Below are 23,957 nucleotides of genomic sequence, written 5' to 3' on the forward strand. Positions count from 1 at the left end.
GTATGTCAGTTCTTTCAAGCTTTCTGTAAAAAACAAAACAAAACAAAAAACAAACAGAAAGATGATTTTTGAACAGTGAAAATTTTACCTCTACCTTTACAATTTGGATGCCTTTTATTTCTTTTTTTTTTTTTAAGATTTATTTATTTATTCATGATAGATCTGGGGATGGGCAGAGACACAGGCAGAGGGAGAAGCAGGCTCCATGCCAGGAGCCCGACGCAGGACTCGATCCCGGGACTCCAAGATCATGCCCTGGACCAAAGGCAGGCGCCAAACCGCTAAGCCACCCAGGGATCCCCTGCCTTTTATTTCTTTAGCTTAATTGCTCTGGCTAGAAATTTCAGGACCATGTTGAATTGAAGTGGCAAGAATGGACATCCTTATCATGTTCTTGATCTTAGTAGGAAAGCTTTCAGTCTTTCACCATTGAGTGTAATGTGGGTTTTTCATATATGGCCTTTATCATGTTAAGGAAATTCCCTTCTATTCCTAGTTTATTAGGTGTTTATGAAAGTGAATTGAATTTTGTCATATGCTGCTTCTGCATCATTGATCATGTAGTATTTTAATCTTTCATTCTAATCATTTCAATTACATTCATTGCTTTTCATATGCTGAACCATCTTGGCATTCTGAGAATAAATCTCACTTGGCCGTGATATATAATACTTTTAGTGTACTGCAGAATTTAGTTTTCTAGTATTTTTTGAGGATTTTTGCATCTGTCTTTACAGGGAATATTGTGTAGTTTTCTTGTAATGTCTTTGTCTGGCTTTGGTATCAGTAATGCTGGCCCTAGGATGGGTTAAGAAATATTCCCTCCTCTCTAATCTTTTGGATGAGTTTAAGAAAATATTGATATTGGGGCTCCTGGGTGGCTCATTTGGTTAAGCTTCTAACTCTTTATCTCAGCTCAGGTCTTAATTACAGGGTTGTGATATGCCCCACACTGGGGCTCTGAGAGGAGTCAGCTTGGGATTCTCTCCCTCTTCCCTTCCCTGCATATTCTCTCTCTCTCTCTCTCTCTCTCTCTCTCTCTCAAATAAATAAATCTTAAAGAAAGAATTGGTGTTAATTCTTCAGGTGTTTTGTCAAAGTTTTTGTGACAGAAATGAATCAGGTATTTTTTGAAGCTGTCAACAATGTTTCAAGGAACTAGAAAGATGTCTTGGGGACTGCATATTTCCATAGCATAATATGCAATTACCATTGCATAAATCTACTTGTAAAAGTCACTAGGGTCTGCTGGCCTCTTAGCTTTGTTCCTGGACTTCTTTCTTTCTTTTTACTTATGAATCACATGATCTATACTTTCGTGTCTGTTTTGGAAGATTCTGTTATGGAGATTGGGCATCCTCAGAAAGGAGACTTTTGACTGTATATTTAGTCTTTAAAATACTTCATATATACTGTAGTCCTTAAATCCTCTTTGAAAACTTGGTGATCTCAAATTAGTTATAAAAAAGCTTAGGGCAGAAAAATTTTTTCTGTAAGCACAAAGGATTTCTGGCTTTTGTGTTTTGTTTTGTTTGTTTTGATCCCTTAATGGAGATTGCATTTTGCACAGATTGGCTCCTCCTTTGTTTTACCTCCTTTATCAGCCTAAGACAAGGGTATTAATTATTGTTCACAGAGACTATATACAGATTCTTCTGTGCTAAGATAAAATAAGCATTCTTCTAGAATCTAAAAGGTTAAGTCCTTTTGTTTGAGGTTGAACAAGCACAGGCCAAAAATAATTCCTTTTAGGCTAAAGGAGGAGGCTTTGCATCATTGTGTTTGGGCTCTCTAATTAGGCATCTGAATGTGTTAGCCGTTATCACAAAACTGACCAATGATAACTCTTGAATACAGCGACTTTCAAACATTTTTGATAGCTCCCTACAATAAGCAAGTTTTATAGCATAACTTAGTATATAACAAATGAAAATATATATGCAACTAACATGAAGGTCTCAGAGGCCAATTCTTAACCTTTATTAAAGAAAATGCAGCCTGCTATCTTGTATTTTGTTCTATTTCTTTTTAAAAGATGCTGTTCCCAAGTTCCTAATTGATTTCATAACCTGCTAATAAATGTGGGCTTTAGTTTAAAAAGTATTCCTCCAATGACCCTCAGATTTACCTGTGCATATAGTTTTTTTTGGCTCCTACCCTTTAGACATTTTGATTCCATGGTCTGAAGTAGAACCCAGGAGTTCTGTTTTTATTAAGTATCCAGATAATTCTAAGGTAGCCATAGACAAGTATTTGGGAACGACTAATAGATCCAATCTAATAAACTATTAGATCTAAATAAACTATTTTGTTTAAAACTAAATCTGTCATATAAATTGCTGAAATCAGGGCACTTGGCTGGCTTAGTCGGTAGAGCACATGACTCTTGATCTTGGAGTCATGAGTTCCAGCCCCACATTAGGGGTAGAGTTTACTTTATTTAAAAAAGTAAATAAAAATAAAATTGCTGAAACCATCATTGTGACTTTAAAATTATTGTCCTTTTAATTTTTGGAAATAAATAAACTCTGGACTCCAATATTTGTATTATTTAATAAAATGTGGGGAGCCATTTTATGTAGTGATTGACAGATGAAGGATGATTAAATTCCTCTTGATAATAGAAAAAACAGGCTGGGCATGTAGTAGATTAAGTTACTCTCTGGTTTGTTCCATTCAGTAGTGATGTTGTCTTCTTTGACACAGACCAGTTTATGTCTGACTTGGAACACCAGCCATCAGGTTCAGCAGAGAAATGGCCTAACCACAGTGAGCTCTCATGTCCAGCTCCTTTCTGGAGAATCTAGAGGGTGAGTGTTGACTGAAATATGTCATTGTTTTTATACCCAAGTCTGGTATTGCATGCAGTGGCTGGATTTGCATGTGCTACAGAGGATGGGGCATACACGGGCAATCTTCTTGATAGGTCCACTCATTTTTTTTTGGAGCTACACTCTGACTACAAGACTCTGCTTTTTAAATCTAACCACATTCAGGTTTGTAGCCTTATAAAGTGCTTATAAATTTAATCTGGGTTTGAATAGAAGGGAAGTGTCTAACTGAATTTATTAAATCAAAATAGAGAAGCCCATCTATAAGAATTCTGTGACTTAGGGGAAAAAGAATTCTATGGGTTGGTGGCTGAGTAAACCTGGTTGCCAATCAGGTGTATAAAGCCTACTGATTTCTGGTCATGTACTCTATAAAGTTTTGATGTGAGGCAATATGAAATGGAAATAAAGCAGGAAATTTTATCCATTTGTTAGAGGCAACCTGGATTATTTACCCTTGAGCCTGCTTGCCTTGTAGGCCCATGTTTGTACTCTAGATAGTTCTTCAGAGACTCCATTTGGAAAGAATTCATAGAAATGAAGTCTGTGTGAGTGAGAGCCTGGGCCTCAGGCTTCTATACCGTAGTAACCCGCCAGGAACACTTCAGTCCCTCACGGTCATGCAGCTCCTTTTTTCAGAGACTCCGAAAGCCTTTTATGAACGTATGTGATAGAAATTGTAAATATACAAATTATAATTCTCAAAATGCCATTTGAATTTAGTTTTAATGAATTTAGATTTGGAAAAGGCTACCCAAATCTTTATATTTAGGATCCTAAAGCCTCCTCTTTAGACAAGGCACCAAAACACTGGCTTCTCCCAGAAGCTGAGCCTACCCTGGTCTCACTTAATTGTCTCCAGTCATGAGAGGAATAAAAAGAGAAACTAAATTCCTGCATCTCTCTAAGAAGAGTCATAACCTGGAGGGTTTTTTTTTTTTAATTGAAGTATAATTGACATACAATTTCCTTTCAGATGTGCATCACAGTAATTTGTTGTTTTTATATATTACAAAACGATCCCCGTGATAAGGCTAGTTACCATCTAGGACACCTGGTGGCTCAAGCGGTTGAGTGGCTGCCTTTGGTTTAGGGCGTGATCCCCGTCCCGGGATTGAGGGATTGAGTCCCACATCAGGCTCCCTGCAGAGAGCCTGCTTTTCCCTCTGCCTGTGTCTCTGCCTCTTTCTCTGTCTCTCATGAATAAATAAATTAAGTCTTAAAAAAAAAAAAAAAGGCTGGTTACCATCTGTCACCATATAAAGTTATTACAATATTATTGACCATATTTCCTCTGCTTACATTACAACCCCATGGCTTATCTATTTTACAGCTGCAAAGTTTTTTCTCTTAGTTCCCTTTTACCTATTTTGACCACTTCCCCAACCTTCCTCCCTATAACCAGAAAGATTTAAATGAATTTCCTCATATTACGATGGAGCAGATCAGTTGAAGAAAGATTAAGTAAATCACCCTAATTATGTCACAACTGAGCCAAAATGAAAGTTTTATCTCTTCTAGAGTTTACCCCATAGCTCTTCCTATGTATGTAGCAACAAGTAAGTTGGTCACTAGTGATCTTGGTAAGAAATGTTTTTGTGGAATGAAGGGATCAATATATGACTAAGGAGTGAACAAGAGGTAAGAACAGAAACATGAACATAGAAACATGAAAGAGCAAGCAGTGTAGATAACTCCTTTAAGATGTTAAGCAATGAAAGAAAAAATTAGACATAGGGAGCTATGTGGGGTCTAGGATTTTTATTTGTTTGCTTGCTTGTTTAAGGTAGAAAGCCTTACCATACTTAGTAATGATAAGAAGGATCCAGGAGGGAAGGTGGGTAGATTGATTGAAGAGCTGAAAGAATGAAGAAAATTTTTGAAGCATGTCTTGAAGAGGCAAGTATATACAGGGTCCATAGCACAGGTGGTGAAATGAAACATGTGAGTTTATGGTTCTGGAGCTCAGGTTGGGTCCCCGGAGGTCAGATTTGGGAATGAGCATATATAGAAATGGACAAGATAATCCAGAGAATATGTACAGTGTGCAAAAAAACAAAAAGGGAAAAAGAAGGAATCTTTTTATAATCTTAAAATCCTTCTGAATCCAACATCTTCACACAAATTAAAAAGAAGTGGGTTCTGGCTTTTAATTTTTCATATTTTAGTTTTTGCTGATTTAAAATAAGGATACATGCTGATACTTGAATACACTTTTAGGTACCTGTGTACTGTTTACTCAGCTACAGATTTAATGTTTGTCTTTGAAGAATGTTTTGATTTACAACCTTTTTTAGAGGAAATATCTATATGACACTGACTATGGTATCATACATATAAGAGATTTCTTAAGAAGAAAGAAAAAATAAAATACATTAAAAAAAAAAGAAGAAAGAACACGTAATAACAAGACTGATTCCCTTGTTATTACGTGTGTGGTAAAAAAAAAACTATCATAATTTTCCTTTACGAGTAATAAAGCTAGTGTTAAAAAGTGAAGGATATCTTCTAATTTTTGTGCATACATTTTCACTTTGTTCTGTGGTTGAAAGCTGTGTAACATTTAGGATAAAATTTAAAATGACTTAATTAGGGCAGCCCAGGTGGCTCAGCAGTTTGGCGCCGCCTTCGGCCCAGGTCGTGATCCTGGAGACCTGGGATTGAGTCCCGCGTGGGCTCCCTACATGGGGCTTGCTCCTCCCTCTGCCTGTGTGTCTGCCTCTCTCTGTCTGTCTGTCTCTCATGAATAAATGAATAAAATCTTAAAAAAATAATAAAATGATTTAATTAAAAACTTGGCATGGTAGAGCTCAAGCTATCTTGGTTCTTGCTTAAAATACTTAAATATTCTTTCTGCGTTATCTTTATGGTGAGGAGTTTTTTTGTTGTTGTTTTGTTTTTTTTTTTTTAATTTATGATAGTCACAGAGGGTTGGGGGGGGCAGAGACATAGGCAGAGGGAGAAGCAGGCTCCATGCACCGGGAGCCCAACGTGGGATTTGATCCCGGGTCTCCAGGATCGTGCCCTGGGCCCAAGGCAGGCGCTAAACCGCTGCGCCACCCAGGGATCCCTATGGTGAGGAGTTTTATTCTGTTAATATAAGCTAGGTTACTCTAATGGAGATTCTAAAATACAGTGACTTAACCACATTGGAAATTTCTCTCACACTTCATAGTAATTCAGAGATCAGGATTCCTTTTATTTCATTGTTTCTCTGTTTCCTTAGTTATTGTCAAAGCAAGAGTCACCACTTTGATTTGAGACTTAGCCCAAAGCAAGAGGTAGGGGGGAAAGAAGGGAAGAGGTTATTGAGCTGGGTATGAGGAAGATGCACACATCACTTTTGTTCACATATCATTTGAAAAAAACAAATTTATATGGTCATACCTAACTACAAAAGGGAAGCTGGGAAATGTAGTTTATAGCTGAGTGGCCATGTGAATAGCTAAATTCAGTTACTAAGAATGAATTGGAAAATGGGACGCCTGAGTGGCTCAGTGGTTGAGTGCGCCTGCCTTTGGCTCAGGGCATGATTCCGGATTCCTGGGTTCAAGTCCCACAAAGTCCCACATCGGGCTCCCTGCATGGAGCCTGCTTCTCCCTCTGCCTATGTCTCTGCCTCTCTCTCTCTCTCTCTCTGTCTGATTCTCTCATAAATGAATAAATAAAATCTTTGAAAAAAAAAGAACTAAAAGTGTATCTTAGCAGAACTGTGTTATAGAATAATAAACCCATAAATATTAGATTTCTCAGGATGCCTAGGTGGCCCAGCAGTTGAGCGTCTGCCTTTGGCTCAGGGCATAATCCTGGAGTCCTGGGATCGAGTCCGAAGTCAGGCTCCCTGTAGGAGCTTGCCTCTCCCTCTGCCTGGGTCTCTGCCTCTCTCTGTCTCTCATGAATAAATAAAGAAAATCTTTTAAAAAATTAGATTTCTCATCCATTTAAAATCATTCCTTCTAAATTTCTCATGTTTTTCTTTTCAAGTGGAACTCAGAAAATAATTGCACACTTCGTTTATAAAAAAAAATAACATTTCCATAAAATTGCTCACCAAAGAATGGATTATACCTTTAAGCTTTAGGTAGAGAGAAGGGAAGAAGAGATGGATTTGCCAAACCTGGATGAATGATCATTGCAGCTTCAAAATGAAATAATATATATAAATAGTCTAATTATACCCAGAAATCATTTACAAAAATTCTCAAGATGAAAAAAAAAAAAAAAAAAAATTCTCAAGATGCTCAGATGCTAGTTAGAAAGGCCCTTTGGGCTTTTGCGCATATGACTATGTGCCTACCCCAGAGGCAGTGTCCTGGGTTACTCTGCCCCTCTCCACCTGGTGGTGAGATTTCATACCACACCAGGATTGTCACTTCCAGCTCTGAAACCTTTAAGCATTGGAAATAGCTCTAAATAAGAGACCTGTTGTTACAACACCTCATTCTTGTGTATAGAAGTAGCATTCCAGTAAACTGTTAATTTGGATAGCAATTTCTGGATAAAGAACTTGTTCTTATAGCAAATACTGCTGATGGCTCTGACTACTTCTGTTGTGGTGGCACAGGAGACCCAGGTGTTGGAGTAACTGGCAGCTGTCACAAGTGGGCCAAATGCTGTGACCTACATAAACTATTAACATGGGTGTTGAGGGCTGTTGACTCTTGTTTTAGGCTTTTAATTCACTTTACTCTTTTTAAGGGGGAATGATAAAATTGCATAATAGGGCTGTAAACTCTTTCTGCTCTTAATTAAATTGATGAAAGGGATCCCTGGGTGGCGCAGCGGTTTGGCGCCTGCCTTTGGCCCAGGGCGCGATCCTGGAGACCCGAGATCGAATCCCACGTCGGGCTCCCGGTGCATGGAGCCTGCTTCTCCCTCTGCCTGTGTCTCTGCCTCTCTCTCTCTCTCTCTCTCTCTCTCTGTGTGACTATCATAAATAAATAAAAATTAAAAAAAAAATTGATGAAAAAACATAAAGCCACCTCAAACACCTTCTGGACTAGGGTTTAAATAAATGAATAAATTCAGTCATATATATTCAAAAGAAAGTAGAAAATGAAATTTGGTTTCCAAATTTACCAAGCTGTTGGTATTTTTAAGAAATAACAATGTCAAATCATTAAGATTTTTTAATCACTAAGTTGTACACCTGAAACTAATGTAAATATGTATCAATTATACTTAAAAAAAATACTGTGTTTATCAGTATTGTTAATAATTTACATCATAGGGGATCCCTGGGTGGCGCAGCGGTTTGGCGCCTGCCTTTGGCCCAGGGCGCGATCCTGGAACCCCGGATCGAATCCCACGTCGGGCTCCCGGTGCATGGAGCCTGCTTCTCCCTCTGCCTGTGTCTCTGCCTCTCTCTCTCTCTATGTGACTATCATAAATAAATAAAATTAAAAAAAATTAAAAAAAAAAATAATTTACATCATAGATTTGTTTACCAGTAATAATTTTGACTTGCTTAAGTTGACGCTCAAATTTTGGCCAATTCTAACAGAAAGCTATTCCAGGAATCCAGAGGTAGGAATCTGAGCCCAAAGCTCCCAGCCTCAGGGAGAAGTGAGAGGCAGAGAAGAACAGCGGATTCTGTGCAATACTGTGCTCAAGTCATTGCTAAAGGGCGACAAAAGGACTGCCTTGTTCTAGTTCTGACTCCTTGTCCTAAAATTCATATTCAGCATTCACCTGTAGCAATTATTTGAGCATAATTTTTGTTGTTTTTCCAAGTACCCAAATTATATTAAAATATTCACTTGGCTAGTTATTGTATTCAGCATGCAGTAGGTACCAAGCATTAAGGGTTCAGTGGAAAACAAGATAGATAAGGTCCTTGCTCTACTGGAATTTAAATCTACTAATTTTTATGTATTTATGTAAATATGTATGTAAATCTAATTTTATGTACTAATATTCTGTATCAAAGTATATTTGAGTACAGTCAGCTTGAATGCTTCTTTGTGGAAAATCTTCTTGGCTTTATCATAGTCTGAAAATCCCAGTCAAGAACCTTCCAGCTTGCTGGAGCTAAGTGAGGTTAAGCCACAGGCAAAAGAACAACAGAACTTTGATAAGGGGGAACAGAAATAAAATAGCTTTGATCAAGCTTTTCTGTAAACATCACCTGGCTACCTCAGAAAATGATGTGTTTGTCCTTATCATCAAAGTGTACTTGTTAAGTGGGTGGATAGTGCTGGATATATACCCTCATCCTCAAGAAAACGTAAGAGGGATCCCTGGGTCGCACAGCGGTTTGGTGCCTGCCTTTGGCCCAGGGCGCGACCCTGGAGACCCAGGATCGAATCCCACATCAGGCTCCCGGTGCATGGAGCCTGCTTCTCCCTCTGCCTGTCTCTCTGCCTCTCTCTCTCTCTCTCTCTCTCTGTGACTATCATAAATAAATAAAAATAAAAAAAAAAAGAAAACATAAGATACAGGGAAAAAATACTCATGTGACTTTTGATGATGATAAAGCACCATTTCTCATCACTGTGTAGATGTAAAACTTGAAAATTGAGATAATTTAAGAAGGTGTGGTAAATGGCAGTTTGGAACATCTCCAAAGTTAACTGTCCTTTTTTGTTGTTGTTGTTGTTGTTAACTGTCCTTGGAAGGGATAAGCACTGGGAAAAGAGGACTGTCAGCTGGTACTCCCTTCTATATTTGGCTTGTTGCCACTGCTGGGAGACCTATCTAAAATAAACACTGTTAAAATAAATAAATAAAATAAAATAAACACTGTCAAAATCAAAATCAGATGTCATGCATTAGTCTTAATAACATTTTCTGGTCCTTTTCCTACCCTACCACCTTTCTGTATACCAATCCCAATAGTTTCCAAGTAATTATATTGAATTAGGATCCATTTATTCAGTCATCAAAAACTGATGTTTCTGGGCAGCCCAGGTGGCTCAGCGGTTTAGCACCGCCTTCGGCCCAGGGTGTAATCCTGGAGACCTGGGATGTAGTCCCACGTCGGGCCCCTGGCATGGAGCCTGCTTCTCCCTCTGCTGTGTCTCTGCCTCTCTCTCTCTCATCTCTCTCTGTGTCTCTCTCATGAATAAATAAAATCTTAAAAAAAAAACAACTCATGTTTCCTCATCAGTAAGGTCCTTGCCTTTTAAGAGCTCACAAACTATTTGAGAGACAGATGATGATGACCCGTACCAGTAATTCAATGTGGTGAGTTATGTGAGAGTTCACACACACAGATCATGGGCCATATTTGTGCTCCATCTTGGCATAAGACTAGCCCATAGACTATACATGGTGTCCACACTGAAAACTCTGTTCCTTGCTTGTTATGGGGCTTGGAATAACAGGTGCCAACGGCTGCCTTTTCTATTTCTGTCCCCTTTATACACTCTTCTCTGTCTCCCTTTCCTCACTCTCAACATACTCCCTCTCCCTCCCCAAGCATCACATTTGTCCAGGTCTTTCATATTTTCTTTGTCTGAAAGATTTCTCTGTTTCTCTACTCTTGGCCTCCAAGAAATGATGGGTGTTTGGAAATTAATTCCACCATTTACTAAGCAAATGATGTGAACTGCCAAAGCCTCAGTTAACTGACCTATAAAGTGGGTTAGTAGTTACCTTAACATGTTTTGAAGATGAAATAAGTTATAAAATTTCAGTTGTAAACTCTCATAGATGCTCAGTAAATATTTGTGAAGTGAATGTTAGTTCCTTCTTCTAGCCATCAGTATATGAATTTCAAGAATTTTTTTTGATTACCTAAACTATAAAGAGATATTAATTTAATACTTGAAGATTTTTTTTAAGTGATTGATAGTGTCTCCTTTGCTCTGTGATCACATCACATTTCTAAGTTGTTGTTTTGTCTTGGCCTGTTTTCATTTATAACAGCTATATTGAGATATAATTCATTACTGTAAAATTCATCCTTGAAAATGTATCATTCAGTGGTTTTAGTATATTCACAGTTGTGCAACTATGACCATTATCTAATTTTATAAAACTTTGATCCCTCCAAAAAAAGAAAGAAAGAAAGAAAGAAAGAAAGAAAGAAAGAAAGAAAGAAAGAAAGAAAGAAACCCATACCTGTTAGCAGTCACTCCCACCATACTCCTGGTAATGAGGTGCGTGGTTAACCTGTTTGTGCTATTTTATACAAATGGAATCAAACCGTATATGATCTTTTGTGTCTGTTTTTTTTTTTTTTTTTTTTTTTCACTTAGCATCATCTTTTCAAGGTTCATCCATGTTGTAGCATGTATTAGAACTTCATTCCTTCTTGTGGCTGAATAGTGTTCCACTGTATGGATAGCCCATATTTTGTTTATCCATTCATCACTTGGTAGACATCTGGGTTGTTTCCACTTTGGGACTGTTATGAATAGTGCTGCTGTGACCTTGTATTCGAGTACAAGTTTACGTGTGTTTTCAATTCTTTTGAGAATGTGCCTAGGAGTATAATCTTCAGTTGATAAAGAATTTTCATTTCAAAGCAAAGAATTCTCATGATGAGAGAACTTAAGGTTCTTACTGGGAGAATTTCTATACTGGTTACTTAAGACTGAAGTTTTCTGCATTGGACTTCACAAAGCATTATATGTTTACTGCTTGGCTTGTCATAGAAACCAACAAAAAAGCAAGAATCTTTTCTGAAAGGATGAGAAACAGTATAAATGCCCCCAACATAATAAAGGATACTTTTGTATTAGCATAAAGTAACAGAACAATTCCCAAATATTCTTTTATTCTCACCAAAGCATTTATTTTCACTCACTTTACATACAAAGTACTCTCCAGGAATCAGAAGGGGAAGACCCTCCTAAAGGGATGCAAATTAAGGAAAAGTTAGATTAAGGTAAACACATTTAAGAAGTATGCTATCTTCAGTTCTAGAGCTTTTTATTTTATTTTATTTTATTAAGATCTTTATTTATGATAGTCACAGAGAGAGAGAGAGAGAGAGAGAGATTGAGAGAGATTGAGAGATAGACATAGGCAGAGGGAGAAGCAGGCTCCATGCACCGGGAGCCCAACGTGGGATTCGATCCCGGGTCTCTAGGATCGCGCCCTGGGCCAAAGGCAGGCGCCAAACCGCTGCGCCACCCAGGGATCCCAAGCATGAGCTTTTTAGAGTGAGGGTAAGAATGTTTCCTGTTCCCTGAGCCATCTCCCTTCCCAACCCAAACTGAACTGAAAGGGAAAAGCAGGGGCTGGAATAACTTCTGGACTTAGGTCTCCATTCAGTTTAGGAGTAGGCTTTAAGCACTGCATTTACCTTTATAGAAAACTTCAGAAAGCGAAAAAATGTGTTTGAAATGGAACTTGCCTTTGAGCATCCTATGGTCAGTCACACACAGGTCACTAATCATTTTCCCTTTTCTTGTTTTTCAGTGAACGAGATAATTGGGAGAGACATGTCCCAGATTTCTGTTTCCCAAGGAACAGGGGCGAGCAGGGAGGCTCCCCTCCCAGGTCCCAATTCCCTGGATAGAGGAAGATCCGATGGGCTCTAACAGTGCTCGCTGCAGCCATGTGTCCACCACCATGGACTTCTCAGCATGTTTCTCTCCTTGGACCTTGGGTTTCCAATTCTGTGGCCTTCAGGACTGGCGCCAGGAGTTGGGATCACTGTATGTGGGGAAAGCAGCATTCCTCCACCTCAGGCCTTGGGTAGATTTTTGTAAAAGAACAGGAGCAGCATAGACTGAGCTTTGGGGAAATGAGCTTTGCTTTTTATATTTAAATAGGATACTTTTATATGATGGGTGCTTTGAGTGTGAATGCAGCAGGCTTTCCATTTCAGAGGTGCTGCTTTTGCAAGTGACCTGGTTGCTTAGCTGTGATTGGTGATTTGTACTCCTTTATGGTCATTTGAAGGACTCTTTAGCTTTGATGATATTTTTAAAGTAGTAACTTTTGATAAAACCTTCCAGAGGTAAACATGAAAAAAAAATTCTCCCAAGCCCACACCTATGCCTCAGAAACTCAGCATGCCCTAAAGCCTTTCATAGATTTATAGGAAATAAAGCCAAATGTAGCTCATACCTCTTATAAAAGTAAACTGTTAACGTGAGGAGACCATTCCAATCATTGAAGTGTTGGAATATAAAACGACATTCCAGAGCATAGCCTTTTTATAACTTTTTAGGTAATCTTCCTGCAGTCTCTCCATAATGACTCCATGTTGAAATTGCTTTTTTCCCTCAGGGCCTTGGATAAGATAGCGACACATAAGGTGACTTTGAAAGGTGGGTTTTTTAGCTTGATAGCTTTAATATCCTGCCATCCTGCAAACAAGTACGCTGTGGAGTGCTTTTCTTGTGTCCTCTGGTCCCAGACCTTTTCCGAATGGTAGTTTATCTGCATTTGGCTGCTCTATATCCTTTGAAGCCATAGCCTTATGACGGTTTAGGCAAATTTGCTGGTTCTAGCTCATCTCTAGAGGCCAGGCTGTGTCAGAAGCTAAGCACAAATAAGCTATACTTCAAAAGAGGAGCAGGAAAAAAAAAAAAAGGAGCAGAGAAAATACAGGACTCCAGATGGGAAGCTTTTAAGGTTCACAGTGGCATGAAAGGCTTATCCCTCATTCTGTTTACAGCCTAAAATGTTTCTGGCCTACCTTGTCCCTTCTGCATGGCCTAAAACCAAGCCTTTTCCCCAAAAGGCTTTGAGGCAAACCCAAACATGAGGTAGCATCATAGACCTAACCCTCCACACCAAAGATGCCCTGGTGCTGCTGCTGGTGAGGCTGGTGCCCAACGCAGGGGCCAGTAAGAAACTCCAGCCTGCTGTCTACCAAAGGAGGTGCCCGAGTTGGGTGCTTTTTCCAAACTCTGCCCTTACCCATCCCATTAATGGGATTAGTACCTATTCCAAGGCTGGGGCCATTTCAAAGCACCTGAAGTTTGTAGAATGCTTGCACACAAAATCATGTAATTTCATTTATTCAGGAAGGAAATTCTTTTGAGTGCCTATATGTGCGACAGTGTGCTGAGCTGGTCAAAGGCTTGATGTTACTCCAGGGGATAATGAGTCCTAGATACCAGGACTCTATTGAGGTCAGCTGAGGCCTGGGCAGAGGGAGCCGGGTCACTGGCCACCACCTCTAGTCAGCCAGGTAGAAATGTTCACCTCCTACGGGATGAAGTATGGTCTTTTTATTTTTATGCCCTCTTCAAACCATGATGATTTAATTTTCCCCCTAAAACTAGTTAGAGAAAAATGTATATCCTTCAACAAATCACTCTAGTCCCTCTTGGAGCTGGGTGTTTTCATATTTTCTTTAAGTTTTGTGTCAGAGTGTGGATAGTGAGATTTGCTTCAGGGCCTGTAGTTGGTAGCCTACAGCTGCCTTTGGAGGGGTTGTGAGAGGCGGCCCCTGACAGGAAGCTCCAGACAGCTGGCCGGACTTGCCTCTACCCTCTTGCCCCTGGGGTAGCTGCCTCACATGGGGTTTTTGCAAGACCCTTTGGGGGTTGCTTTGCTGCCTTCAGGAATAAAAGCCTCTATGATCCAGAGTTGCTATGCACCAAATTTCGATGCCTTTTAAATACCTTGATGCCTGTAGCACTAGAAATGCTTTCCTATTTAAAATAAAAGTTAAATTTTAAAATAGAGCTTTGTATACTATGTGGGCAGTCTTATATCATTTTGTAAAATCTTTGGTTTAAGAATCAATATTCTTTGGCTTTGTAGGTAAGTAAAGACTTTAAACTTTGTGCAACAGAAGTGGTGTTAAAGCACATATCCATTGGATTGTGTAAACTGACTTCTAGTAGCAACATTGAGCAACTCAGCATGCCCTGGCCCCTACCCCTACCCCAACCAACCTGTGCTGATTCTGGGTTGAGGAATGAGATAAGCAGCCTTTTGCTTACTAGAGATTCTCAGAGAAACATGGCTGAAAACATCTTGAAAGGGACCAGATGTCTTGTCTTCGGGTTTACGTTTGGTGCTGCTGCCTGTGCAACCCACCCCTGCCCGAGGCTAACCATTATAGAGCTCTGCTGGATCTGGCAGTGAAGCCCTGGGGTGGTGGTTCTTATTTGTTTGAGGACTTACTTATTTTACAGGGGGAGGGGCAAAGAGAGCCCCACAAGATCACCACCTGAGCTGAAACCAAGTGTAGGCTCAATCGACTGTGCCAACCAGGCGCCCTCTGGCCTTGAAGCCCTGTTTTTAATATTCAGTACAGATGGTTATCTTTAACACTCAGATGGGCTCAAGCTGAAACCTTATGTTTTTTAAAATGGGTGATGTTCAGTTAAGGAATTGGTTCTGAGTTATGTTTACAGCACTTGGAATTGTGTTTTCTTAGACATTTTGTATTTTAAAACCTTTTCTAGGAGTATAGTGCTCCTTACACAAATAACAAAGGGAAGAGTCAGCAATTCAGGTTCCTCAGTTACAGTGCTGAAATAATAAATGATGACAGGTTAACAGTGTCCTTGAAATCTGCCTGAGTTTTCCTCTGCCTGGGGCAAGGGTGGAGCCCCACACTCTGGGATCCAAAGCTAAGGGCACTTTGGCTTTTAAAAAATCCACCTGGTTAGGAACCTTTATTTTACGGAGAAGTAAGCAGAATTCCAAATTCTTTCCAAAGCTTCAATTATGTACCCTCTTAATGGGTGCAAAGGGCATTCCACGAAGTCTGCTGAGTTCAAGACCACTGGCCCGCCCAAGGTGTGCATGAAAAGTAGGCAGAAAGTCCCCTTTAAAATTCAAGTCTGAGTTTTTGTGTGAGGGCTTCCTGCCCTCTAGTGTCCTCTGGGGATACTGCAGTACAGTCCATCAAAACCAACTGTGATTTTGCCACCTGATATTCCTTGTGCCAAGCGGAGAGTTAGCATCCTCAGACCCATGGCACAATGTGGCCACTAAGGTCCAAGTATCCTCCTGGGGGCCGGGGCCAGCATTCTCTGTCTCCCTGCCCCCTACCAGAAGGGACAGGGGAAGGTAGAACGTTGGGATCTTTACTCAGAAGCTCCCAGGAGTCATACACTGAAGGCACCAGGGCTTACATTTTAAAAAGAAAACCAAGCCTGCTGTGGACATCAGCCCCACAGCCAAAACCAACCAAAGGCTCTCTTGCTGCTACTCAGGAGGCCTAGATCAGGCCATTGGGAGCAGGGTAACACCATTCCACCCCCAGCCCTGCATGCAGGGGTCCAGCCATCATCTTTGGGGTGAACAGACAGCAACAAGTGGGAGATGGACCTGGGGCTTGAGCTCCTCTAGGTGCTTTCTGAGAGCTTTGACAAGCCAGAAGCCACCTGATTGAGGATACTGATTCTCTGGACGCAAGAGAGACATGTTAGACATCAGCCAGCTCTTACCTCCTGGCTCCCTCACCTACAAACACACCCACTCTTTGGGGGCCTGTAGCACAGTGCGAGGCGGGTCACCAACAGGCACCAAACTGGTGTAGTCATCAGGGGCTAACTGTAGGAGGGAAAGAGATTTAGGGGAGGGAGCCCCTGGCTCAGCCACGTTCCCATGCCCTCCAGCCACACCTCACCTGATAGGCTTGGAAAACGCTGAGCAGATCCTTCATACCGGCTGTATATGGGACACCCTGCATACGGACCAGGGCTCCTGGCTGGGACAACACTGAGGTGGAAGCAGAGGCCAGGGCAGCAGGAGGTGTGGTGAGGTAGCCCACTGTGGTGGGGGACACTGGGGGGCTAGGATGGGAGAGGCAGGGATTTTAGGAGTGCAGTCCCACCTGCCTCTCTCCTGCCCTGGTCTCTGCCTTGTGCTTAGTTCAACTCCTCCTCCCTAAAACCTCAGTCTCTAGAGTCCGTCCTCTCCATTCCAATCTATAGATGGTATCCGCCAGGCCATACCTGTCACTCCCTTGACCATCTTAGAATAAGTCCCAGCTCTAACAGACCTTGGACTGTCTGGCCCAGAAAGGGGATCATGAGCCTCCCCCAAACCAGAATTGGGGCAAGACTGTGGAGTTTTCTTAAGCAGCTGGTACCTGGGGTAGTAAGCAGTATAGTTCATGTAGAGTTGAGTGGCTGGCCCTGGGTAGTAGGCAACAGGGGTGGGGGCAGCAGGCACCCTGGCAGCCGGGAGCAGTGCTGAAGAGGGATACAGAGCTGCCGTCTCAGCGGGAATGAGTGTTGGGGTGGCCTGGAAGGTGGCGTAGGTGGGTGGTGAGAGGCCTGGAGGCAGAAGTAGAGAGTGCATCTGCAGGGAGCCCAGCACTGCCCTGGGTGAGGCAGCCAGTAAAGTGTCTCCCTGTAGAAAGTGAAAGTTGTAACAGCTCGGCCCCCACACACCACCTTCCCCAGCCCCTGGGACACTCACAAGGCAGCTTGCAGGGTGGAGGGGACATGCCACTGCGGCCCAAGGTGCCCCCCATTAGCACGCGACTCATCTCCTCTGTGGAGCAGGGGACCACTTCCACATAGCGTTCCTTCATCACTTTCTTATGGCAACGCTGAGCAGCAGCTAGGGCCCGCTCTGCTGACGTCATCTGGATGAAAGCATCGCCAGATGGCCGGCCCTGCGCACATGGTGGTCTTGTAAAGGGTCTGTGATCTGTCACGTGCTAGAGCACCTGACCCGCAACCACAAACCCCTCTCTCACTATGGAGGTCTCCCCACTGGCACCAGCCCCACCTGCTGGTTGAGCACCATGTGCACACCGTGGGGCCGGATGTCGGCCGCTGCCTCCCCCAGAAAGCTCAGGATGTCTTCGATGGTGGCGGTGTAGGGCAGGCCCCGAAGGCGTACACAGTCTCTCCCAGTCCCAGCTGCCAGTGGGAAGGGGATGGGGAGCAGTGGAGCCGTGAGTGCGGGAAGGAGTGGGCTGGATGCGTAGCGGTTCAGGACCTGGTAAGGAAGGCAGCGACAGGCCGGTCACGCCACATAGGGCAGGGGTCCAAGGCATGGAAGGGGTACCCTGGAGAAGCACACGGTGGGTAGGGGGAGCCCTGGGTGCTCACCTGCTGCACCTCAGCTGCAGTGCTCCGGAAGAGTTCAATGTATCGCTTACCCAGTATGCCCTTGTGCCTGCGCAGGGCAGCCTGTGCCAGCTCCTCACAGGCAAAGAGGGCAAAGGCATCACCAGTGGGCCGGCCGTCAGGGTGGCGCACAAAGAGCAGCCCATCAGCACCCCCAGTCACCGGGCACTCTGGCCCCAGAAAGCCCAGCACGTCCGCTGGCCCGGCTGAGAAGGGCAGTCCCCGTAGCCGCAGGATCACTTGGTCTTCCCGTGACAGGAAACGAGCCACCTCTAGTGATGTGCCTTGGTGAGAGGCATGGGAGTCACCCACTGACCTCATCCGTGCCCTTCCAAACACCCACCTACGCCGGCACATGGGGAGCAGAAAGGCAGGGGGCGGTGGGCCAGTGGGACATGGACGGAGAACCAGGGGAGCCGCCGCTGCTGCTGGGAGCACACTCACCCCCCGCGATCTTGACAAACTCCTCTCCTGTTGCTTTATACACCTGTGGGGACAGCGGGGACAGCCCGTGTGTCTCCAGCCTGGCCGGCCTCGGCTCTGCCCTGCTGCTCCCCCGGCCCAAGGCCCACCTCAATATAGCGGACACCCATGTGGTGCTTGTGTCTCTGCAGCGCTAGGTCCCGCTGCTCGCTGTCCACAAAGCGGATGAGGGCCTCGCCGTTTCTGCGGCCCTGGGCGTTGAGGCAGAGTGCGACGCCGCCCCTGCCGAGCCAGTGCTGCGTTAGTGCCTCCCGGGCAGGCCTGCCCGCCGGAGCCCACCCATCCTGCCGTACCTACCTGGCAATGTTGAGCCCTTTGAAGAATCGAGCCACATCCTGGTCTGATGACTGCCAGGGCAACCCGCGGGCCCGCACCACGGTCTCACTGTCCACCACGTCGGCCTTGCTGCTGTGGGGGCGGGCACAGAGTCAGAGCTGCGCCCCCCACACGTGTCACCGCCCACCCCGGCCCCCACACTCACCAAGGACCTGTCTCATACTTCTGCTTTACCACCTCTGCCTTCGAAAACAATTGACCTGAGAGGATATGGCATGGGGGTCAGCAGGGTCTGGTGGAGGGGGTCTCCCCACCAAGCTCTGCAAAGAGAGGACAGTTGAGGGGGATAAGGCAGTGACAGAGGAGCTCCTACCTATGGTCTCTCACAGAAGGTAACAAATGGGGATGGGGACTTTGAGGGAGTAAGAGGCAGATGCCCAGTCCTAGAGCAGGTGACCGGTGCTGAGGCGAACCTTACCACTGGGCCCTTCGAGCAGGTGGAGGATGACCGCTACCATTGTCTTCACTTCCCAGACCCCAAAGTCATCCTCTGTGGCATCTGTCTCTAGCCCCAAGTCTATGAGCAGAGAAAGAACCGTGAGAAAATCCCAGCATGAGCACCAATCTTGGTCCTACCCAGGCCCAAGTCCCTTTGGGGGACACATGCAGAATCCCAGCAAACATGTTGGTTCTGATCCAGCTCCTGTATGTCCTTACAAGTCTCCAGCCCAGACCTATGTGGACACACGTCCGTATTCCAAACACACCCCAGCGCAGACACAGAAGCGTGTGTCCTCAGGACTTGGCAGATAGCGTAAACCCGCGTGTGTTTATATAACCCCCCAGGACGCACATACTCAAAAACAGCCTACAGCCTCCCCTCCACCCTAACCCCGCCGGGTCACAGATACCCTGTGCCATGGTGGCCACGGTGAGCTCCCTGGCAGGGCGGGCGCTAGGGTGCTGCACATGGAACTCTCTGCGGAGGTCGTAGAAGGAGAAGAAGGTGTCGGGGAGCACCAGGTTCTGGCGGCACATGGGAGTGGGCATGAATAGGGGGAACTGAGCTGCCCTGCCCACCCCCATGACAGGAGGTCCTGGGCACCCTACCCCGTTGTGCCCTCGGTGGCATACCTTCCTGGAGGCCTCAGGGTGCAGGACCTGTCGCAGCAGCTGCTGCCCATCAGTGCATAGCATGTAGGGGCCCCCGCCCAGCAGAGCCACATCCCCGCTCACCAGCTGTGAGAACTGGGGACAGAGAGTGGGGAGAGAGACAGACACAGACTCAGAGCTGGGCGGGCAAGAGGAAGGAGGAGGGAGGACACAGGCTACCAAGCTGGTTCAGCTAGATGTTCAGCTCTGCCCTGCCTGGGGAGGAGTTGGCCACAGTCCTTGGGCCTGGTCCTGTGTCCCTTTTCTCCCCCAGTCCACTGTCAGCTTCTCCAGGCCAAATGGGGGCAGTCACATTATCACCCAAGCCCCCATCACACACACTCCCAAGAGTCTGGAGTGGGGCCAGAGCAAACACCTGGTGGAGTGGGACAAGCAGGTGGGAAGGGGCGGGGCAAAGCAGGTTAAACCTGTCCCTGACCAGGCACCACCCTCAGACAGGTGGGGGAGGCCCAATCCTGCCTGAGGCCCAGCTGGCTCATGGTCAATGGCAGCCCCGCCTCTAGGTCTGACCAACCCATGGGCAGAGAAAATCCAAGGACAGAGCTCCACACCTGGACGCCAGGGGCAGTGCGAGCTTTGACCCACACCCTATCGACCGGCTGGCACGGAGTTGTTTGCTCACAGAGGGGGTGGCACTCCCCAAGCTGCCCAGCCCCCGCCCCCCACCCGGCCTTCCTTCCCAGCCAGAGGAGAGGGAGAAGCACTAAGCGCAGGCCCAGGGCAAGCCAACCCAGTGCTCCTCCAGCACACTCTCCAAGTACGGTGTAGCCTGGGAGCCCCTGGAACAGGATCAGGTTCAGCACCTCACCAGCGGAGAACCAGCGGAGTTGCTGGAAAAGGAAAGAATTTGTGCACGTAAAGCACTTAAAGCCCTTACGCTCGAGACCAGGCACAGGGTGAGTGCAGTTAGTGAAGATAAGAGAAAGAAAACAGCAGTGGGAACCGCCTCCCGCTGGAGCCAGGCCTGGGAGGCACCGGGCCTCTGCGCTCGGGAGGCAGGTAGCCTCCAGGCGGGGTCCGGACAGCGCCCACGCCTGGCCAGCCGGCCGGGGCAGGCCTAGACGAGCCGCTTACACCTGGCGGCGTCTGCCTCCCAGGCAGACCCCGCCCTACGCCCCCGCTCCCGCGTCGCCCAGGCCGCTGGGTGGGCCGAGGTCGCAGGCGGCGGGGACCGTGACCTATGGCCAAGGCTGGGCCCCTTCGGCCCTTTCAGCTTCCGACTGCTGGGCTGGGAGACCCGGCCAGGCGGGTTCCCAAAGGCGTCTCGGTCTCGGCCTCCCAGCCCCGCCGGCCCTGGGAGGGGTCTCGCGGCCTCCGTCCCGCCGCGTAAGTAGGAGTGGATCCCGGGAAGGCTGAGAAGCAGGGCGCCCCCAGGAAGGGCCGGCACACGCGGGAACCTCCGAAACTTTTAAACAACAGGAACCCGTCCTACCACCCAGGCCGATTGGTCGCAGCACACCAGGCCTCGCCCCCCGCCGCCGGTCCCGCCGGGCGATGTCCCCGCGGCCCGGCCGGGCCCCGACGCTCACCTGCTGCAGCACCTTGTCCAGCGGCTCGGCCCGCGCCAAGCTGTCGGCGCTCAGGCCGCTCGCCTCGCGGCACTGCGGACTCAGCGCCGCCGCCTCGGCGCGAACCAATGACTTGTGCAACGTCCCCACCTACGAGCGGCGGGGGGAGCCGATCAGCCACCGCTCCCCTCGGACCCTGAAGCCCGCGGGAGCCCCACCGCCCCTCCTCGCCGTACCTGCCGGCTCTGCGGCTCCACCACTTGCCAGACCAGGAGGATTAAGTCGGTCTCGTCGGAGCCCAGGTCCGGCCCCAACGCACCGGCCGTGGCCCCGAACAGCACGACCAGGGGTCCAGGCGCGGGGCGGGGGTCGGCGACCGAGTCCGAGGCGGGGTCCGGGCCGGGGGGCGGTGGCTGGGGAGGCGGCGGAGTCATGGCCGCAGAGGAAGGGGGCGCTCGGCCAGACACACGCGGACCGACGAGGCGCACGCACGCACCGGCCGACGGCAGACACCAATCAGCTTGGGCGGGACCCGGTGTGTCGGGGGCGGCACCTGCGGCCCGGCCGGCGCAGTGGGCGCCGCTGAGACCCGCCCGCGGCGCCCCGTGGGGCGGGGCGGCCACTGGCCCCCGCCCTCTCCGGGCGAGTTACCTGGCGGCCCCGCCGGCCACGTGACCCAGGCGGCCCCGGGAGCGCGGCGCAGGCGGCCGGCGCCCAGCGCCCAGCGCCCAGCCCAGAGCGCGCGCGCTCCCTCGCCGGCCCGGGTGCGCGCTCGCCGCCCAGACTCCCACTCGGTCCGTGGGCCGTGCCTGCCTCCTGGGGCGATCCCGCCGCCCTCTGCCCCTCCCCGCCGTGAGGCCTGCGCCCAGGGACCTTCTGCAGGGCGTAGGGGTCACATGGCATTTGTGAAAATCACCGGGAGCCATTCCAGGGCCAGTGGGGGTCCTGACGGCCGGTGTGGGGGCTGATGAAAGTCACCAAAGAGGGCGGTGAATTACCCGCTATCACCCACGGGCCGGGGGTGAGCGGAGGCTCTTACAGCCTTGGGATCGGGGGACCGAGGGGACGGGCAGGGCTTGTCCACACAAGTCAGCACCTGGCCTTAGCCTGGCTCTGGGGTGCGCAGGTGGGAGCGCCGTGCCCCAGCCCCGGGGAGCCCCTCGAGGCGGGCGGCGCCGGACGGCCGGGCCCGGGGGCTCACTCTGCCCCACGTGGAGACGGCTGCCCGTTTCCGTCGCCCTCCCCGCCCGACGACGGGCCTGCTGCCCGGAGACCGAGCGCCCGGGGGTGGGGGCCAGCGACCAGGGTGCGGCGTGCGCGCACGGGCCGCGGGTCCTCGTCGCTGCTCCCTCCGAGGCCGGCGACGCGATCAGGTCCGTCCCAACACCCTCTTGCCCCGTCGTGCTTGGGGAGCCTCCCTTCCGGCGCGTCTCCAGGCCGCCCCGGACTTCCCTACGTTCCCGCATTTATAGGATTGAGAAACGGAAGAATCTGGCGGGAGAAGGGACGTGGGGCTGCCAGGCCCGCGCGGACGCCGAGGCGGGAGCCGCACCTCGCGCTTTCGTTGGAGATGGGCGCCCTGGGGTGGAGGGGGCGCTTCCGAGGCCTTGCCCAGAGAGCCCACACTTCAGCGCGTCCCTACTCAACGGATAGAGACCGAGGTGCCCCGTACGGAAGCGACTCGCTGCGGCCCGCCGGGAGCGGGGAGCAACCTCCCAGCGGCGCGGGGCCCGGCGCCTCCTCCGCCCCTCTCGGGGCCGCCCACCCCGGCGCCCGCCCGCTGGTCCCCACCCGCCGGAGCGCTAGGCCAATCGGGCCGGCGGGAGCGGGAACGTCGCTCCTCGGGTCCGGCCCGGCTCTAGATAAGCCTGGAATGTCAAATATTTGTTCGGGGGGCGGGGCCCGCCGGGGAGCGAGGCTGCCCCCTGGCGGCGGGGAGCGCGCGTGCGCCTGGCGGAGTCGGCCTTCCGTCCTCGGCCGCAAGCGCCTTCGCCCCCTCGGCCTGCATCGCTCCCTGTCGGGCTCCCGTCGGGGCTCCAGCTTCCAGGGGACAGTCCTGGCGGCACCGCCTTGCCGGCGGAGCGCTCGATCTCGACCTCAGCCTTCCCGGAGCCCCCGTCCATTAAACCGTTAGGGCTTCACGCTAGGCCCTTCCCTATTCTTCCTTCAGCGTGGGTCTCGAGGCCAGGGCCTCAGGGAAGCCACCTTCTTGAGGTGACCTCTCCAGTGTGGCACCTCTGGCCGTCCTGGCAGTGTGGGCAACTCCCCTGAACCTCCTGCGCGCCTGTCTGCCTGCCCCCAGCCCGCATCACAATTCCCGATACTTTTTTTTAAAAAAAGATTTTATTTATTTATTCATGAGAGACACAGAGAGAGGCAGAGACACAGGCAGAGGGAGAAGCAGGCTCCATGCACCGGGAGCCCAACGCGGGACTCGATCCCAGGACTCCAGGATCACGCTCTGGGCCAAAGGCAGGCACTAAACCGCTGCGCCACCCAGGGATCCCAATTTCCGATACTTGGACTCTTCTTGAAAGAATAAATTTTTAAAAATAAGGTTAGAAAAAAATAATAATAATAAGGTTAGAGCCCCTGCTTTGCTGACCTCCTTTACTCATCTTTAGATGAATCCTCCCGGATCACACCATGAATGCCAAACAATCCTCATTCCTTTTCCCCCAAAACTAAAGTAACTTCTACCACAGCAAATCATTGTCTCCGTTCACCACTCACAC

At 48.0% G+C, this 23,957-nt stretch overlaps 2 protein-coding genes across 13 annotated transcripts in view; one reads left to right on the top strand and one right to left on the bottom strand.

The window, feature by feature from the left end:
* NFATC3 (nuclear factor of activated T cells 3) overlaps window positions 1-14,425 on the top strand; it is a 138,611-nt gene extending 124,186 nt beyond the window's left edge. For 2 of the 6 annotated variants that reach the window (XM_072815623.1, XM_072815629.1), the window contains 2 exons: window positions 2,707-2,810; window positions 12,201-14,425. In XM_072815623.1, the coding sequence (XP_072671724.1) occupies window positions 2,707-2,722 (16 nt within the window). In that variant the 3' untranslated portion in view covers window positions 2,723-2,810; window positions 12,201-14,425. Of the gene's footprint in view, window positions 1-2,680; window positions 2,811-12,200 lie in introns of those variants that run through there. The other 4 variants (XM_072815610.1, XM_072815613.1, XM_072815607.1 and 1 more) reach the window with 3 other exon arrangements.
* Window positions 11,547-21,734, bottom strand: ESRP2 (epithelial splicing regulatory protein 2). Of its 7 annotated transcripts, none has more exons than XM_072815761.1 (16): window positions 21,459-21,734; window positions 21,244-21,372; window positions 19,676-19,789; window positions 19,453-19,567; window positions 19,020-19,118; window positions 18,747-18,801; window positions 18,563-18,673; window positions 18,355-18,487; window positions 18,227-18,269; window positions 17,765-18,066; window positions 17,439-17,651; window positions 17,124-17,322; window positions 16,792-16,978; window positions 16,327-16,492; window positions 16,145-16,250; window positions 11,547-12,437 (listed from the first exon to the last, which is right to left on the bottom strand). In XM_072815761.1, the coding sequence occupies exons 1-15, from the start codon at window positions 21,654-21,656 to the stop codon at window positions 16,161-16,163; spliced, it is 2,154 nt and encodes a 717-aa protein (XP_072671862.1). In that variant the 5' UTR covers window positions 21,657-21,734; the 3' UTR covers window positions 11,547-12,437; window positions 16,145-16,160. The 7 variants fall into 7 exon arrangements, with proteins under 7 accessions (XP_072671862.1, XP_072671852.1, XP_072671841.1 ...); XM_072815751.1 differs by having other exon boundaries at window positions 11,547-12,474; XM_072815740.1 differs by having other exon boundaries at window positions 11,547-13,019.
* Between the last annotated feature and the right edge of the window lie 2,223 nt (window positions 21,735-23,957).

The sequence above is a fragment of the Canis lupus genome, chromosome 3 (assembly GCF_048164855.1).
Source record: "Canis lupus baileyi chromosome 3, mCanLup2.hap1, whole genome shotgun sequence".
Classification (NCBI taxonomy): domain Eukaryota; kingdom Metazoa; phylum Chordata; class Mammalia; order Carnivora; family Canidae; genus Canis; species Canis lupus.

What these genes read in the sequence shown, in the direction of transcription:
- ESRP2 (XM_072815761.1), bottom strand. Translation starts at nt 21,656, where the DNA reads ATGACTCCGCCGCCTCCCCAGCCACCGCCCCCCGGCCCGGACCCCGCC. An exon ending in TGGACAAGGTGCTGCAGCAG is followed by an intron (nt 19,790 to 21,243) that starts GTGAGCGTCGGG and finishes CTCTGTCCCCAG; the next exon opens with TTCTCACAGCTGGTGAGCGG. An exon ending in ACCCTGAGGCCTCCAGGAAG is followed by an intron (nt 19,568 to 19,675) that starts GTATGCCACCGA and finishes ATGTGCCGCCAG; the next exon opens with AACCTGGTGCTCCCCGACAC.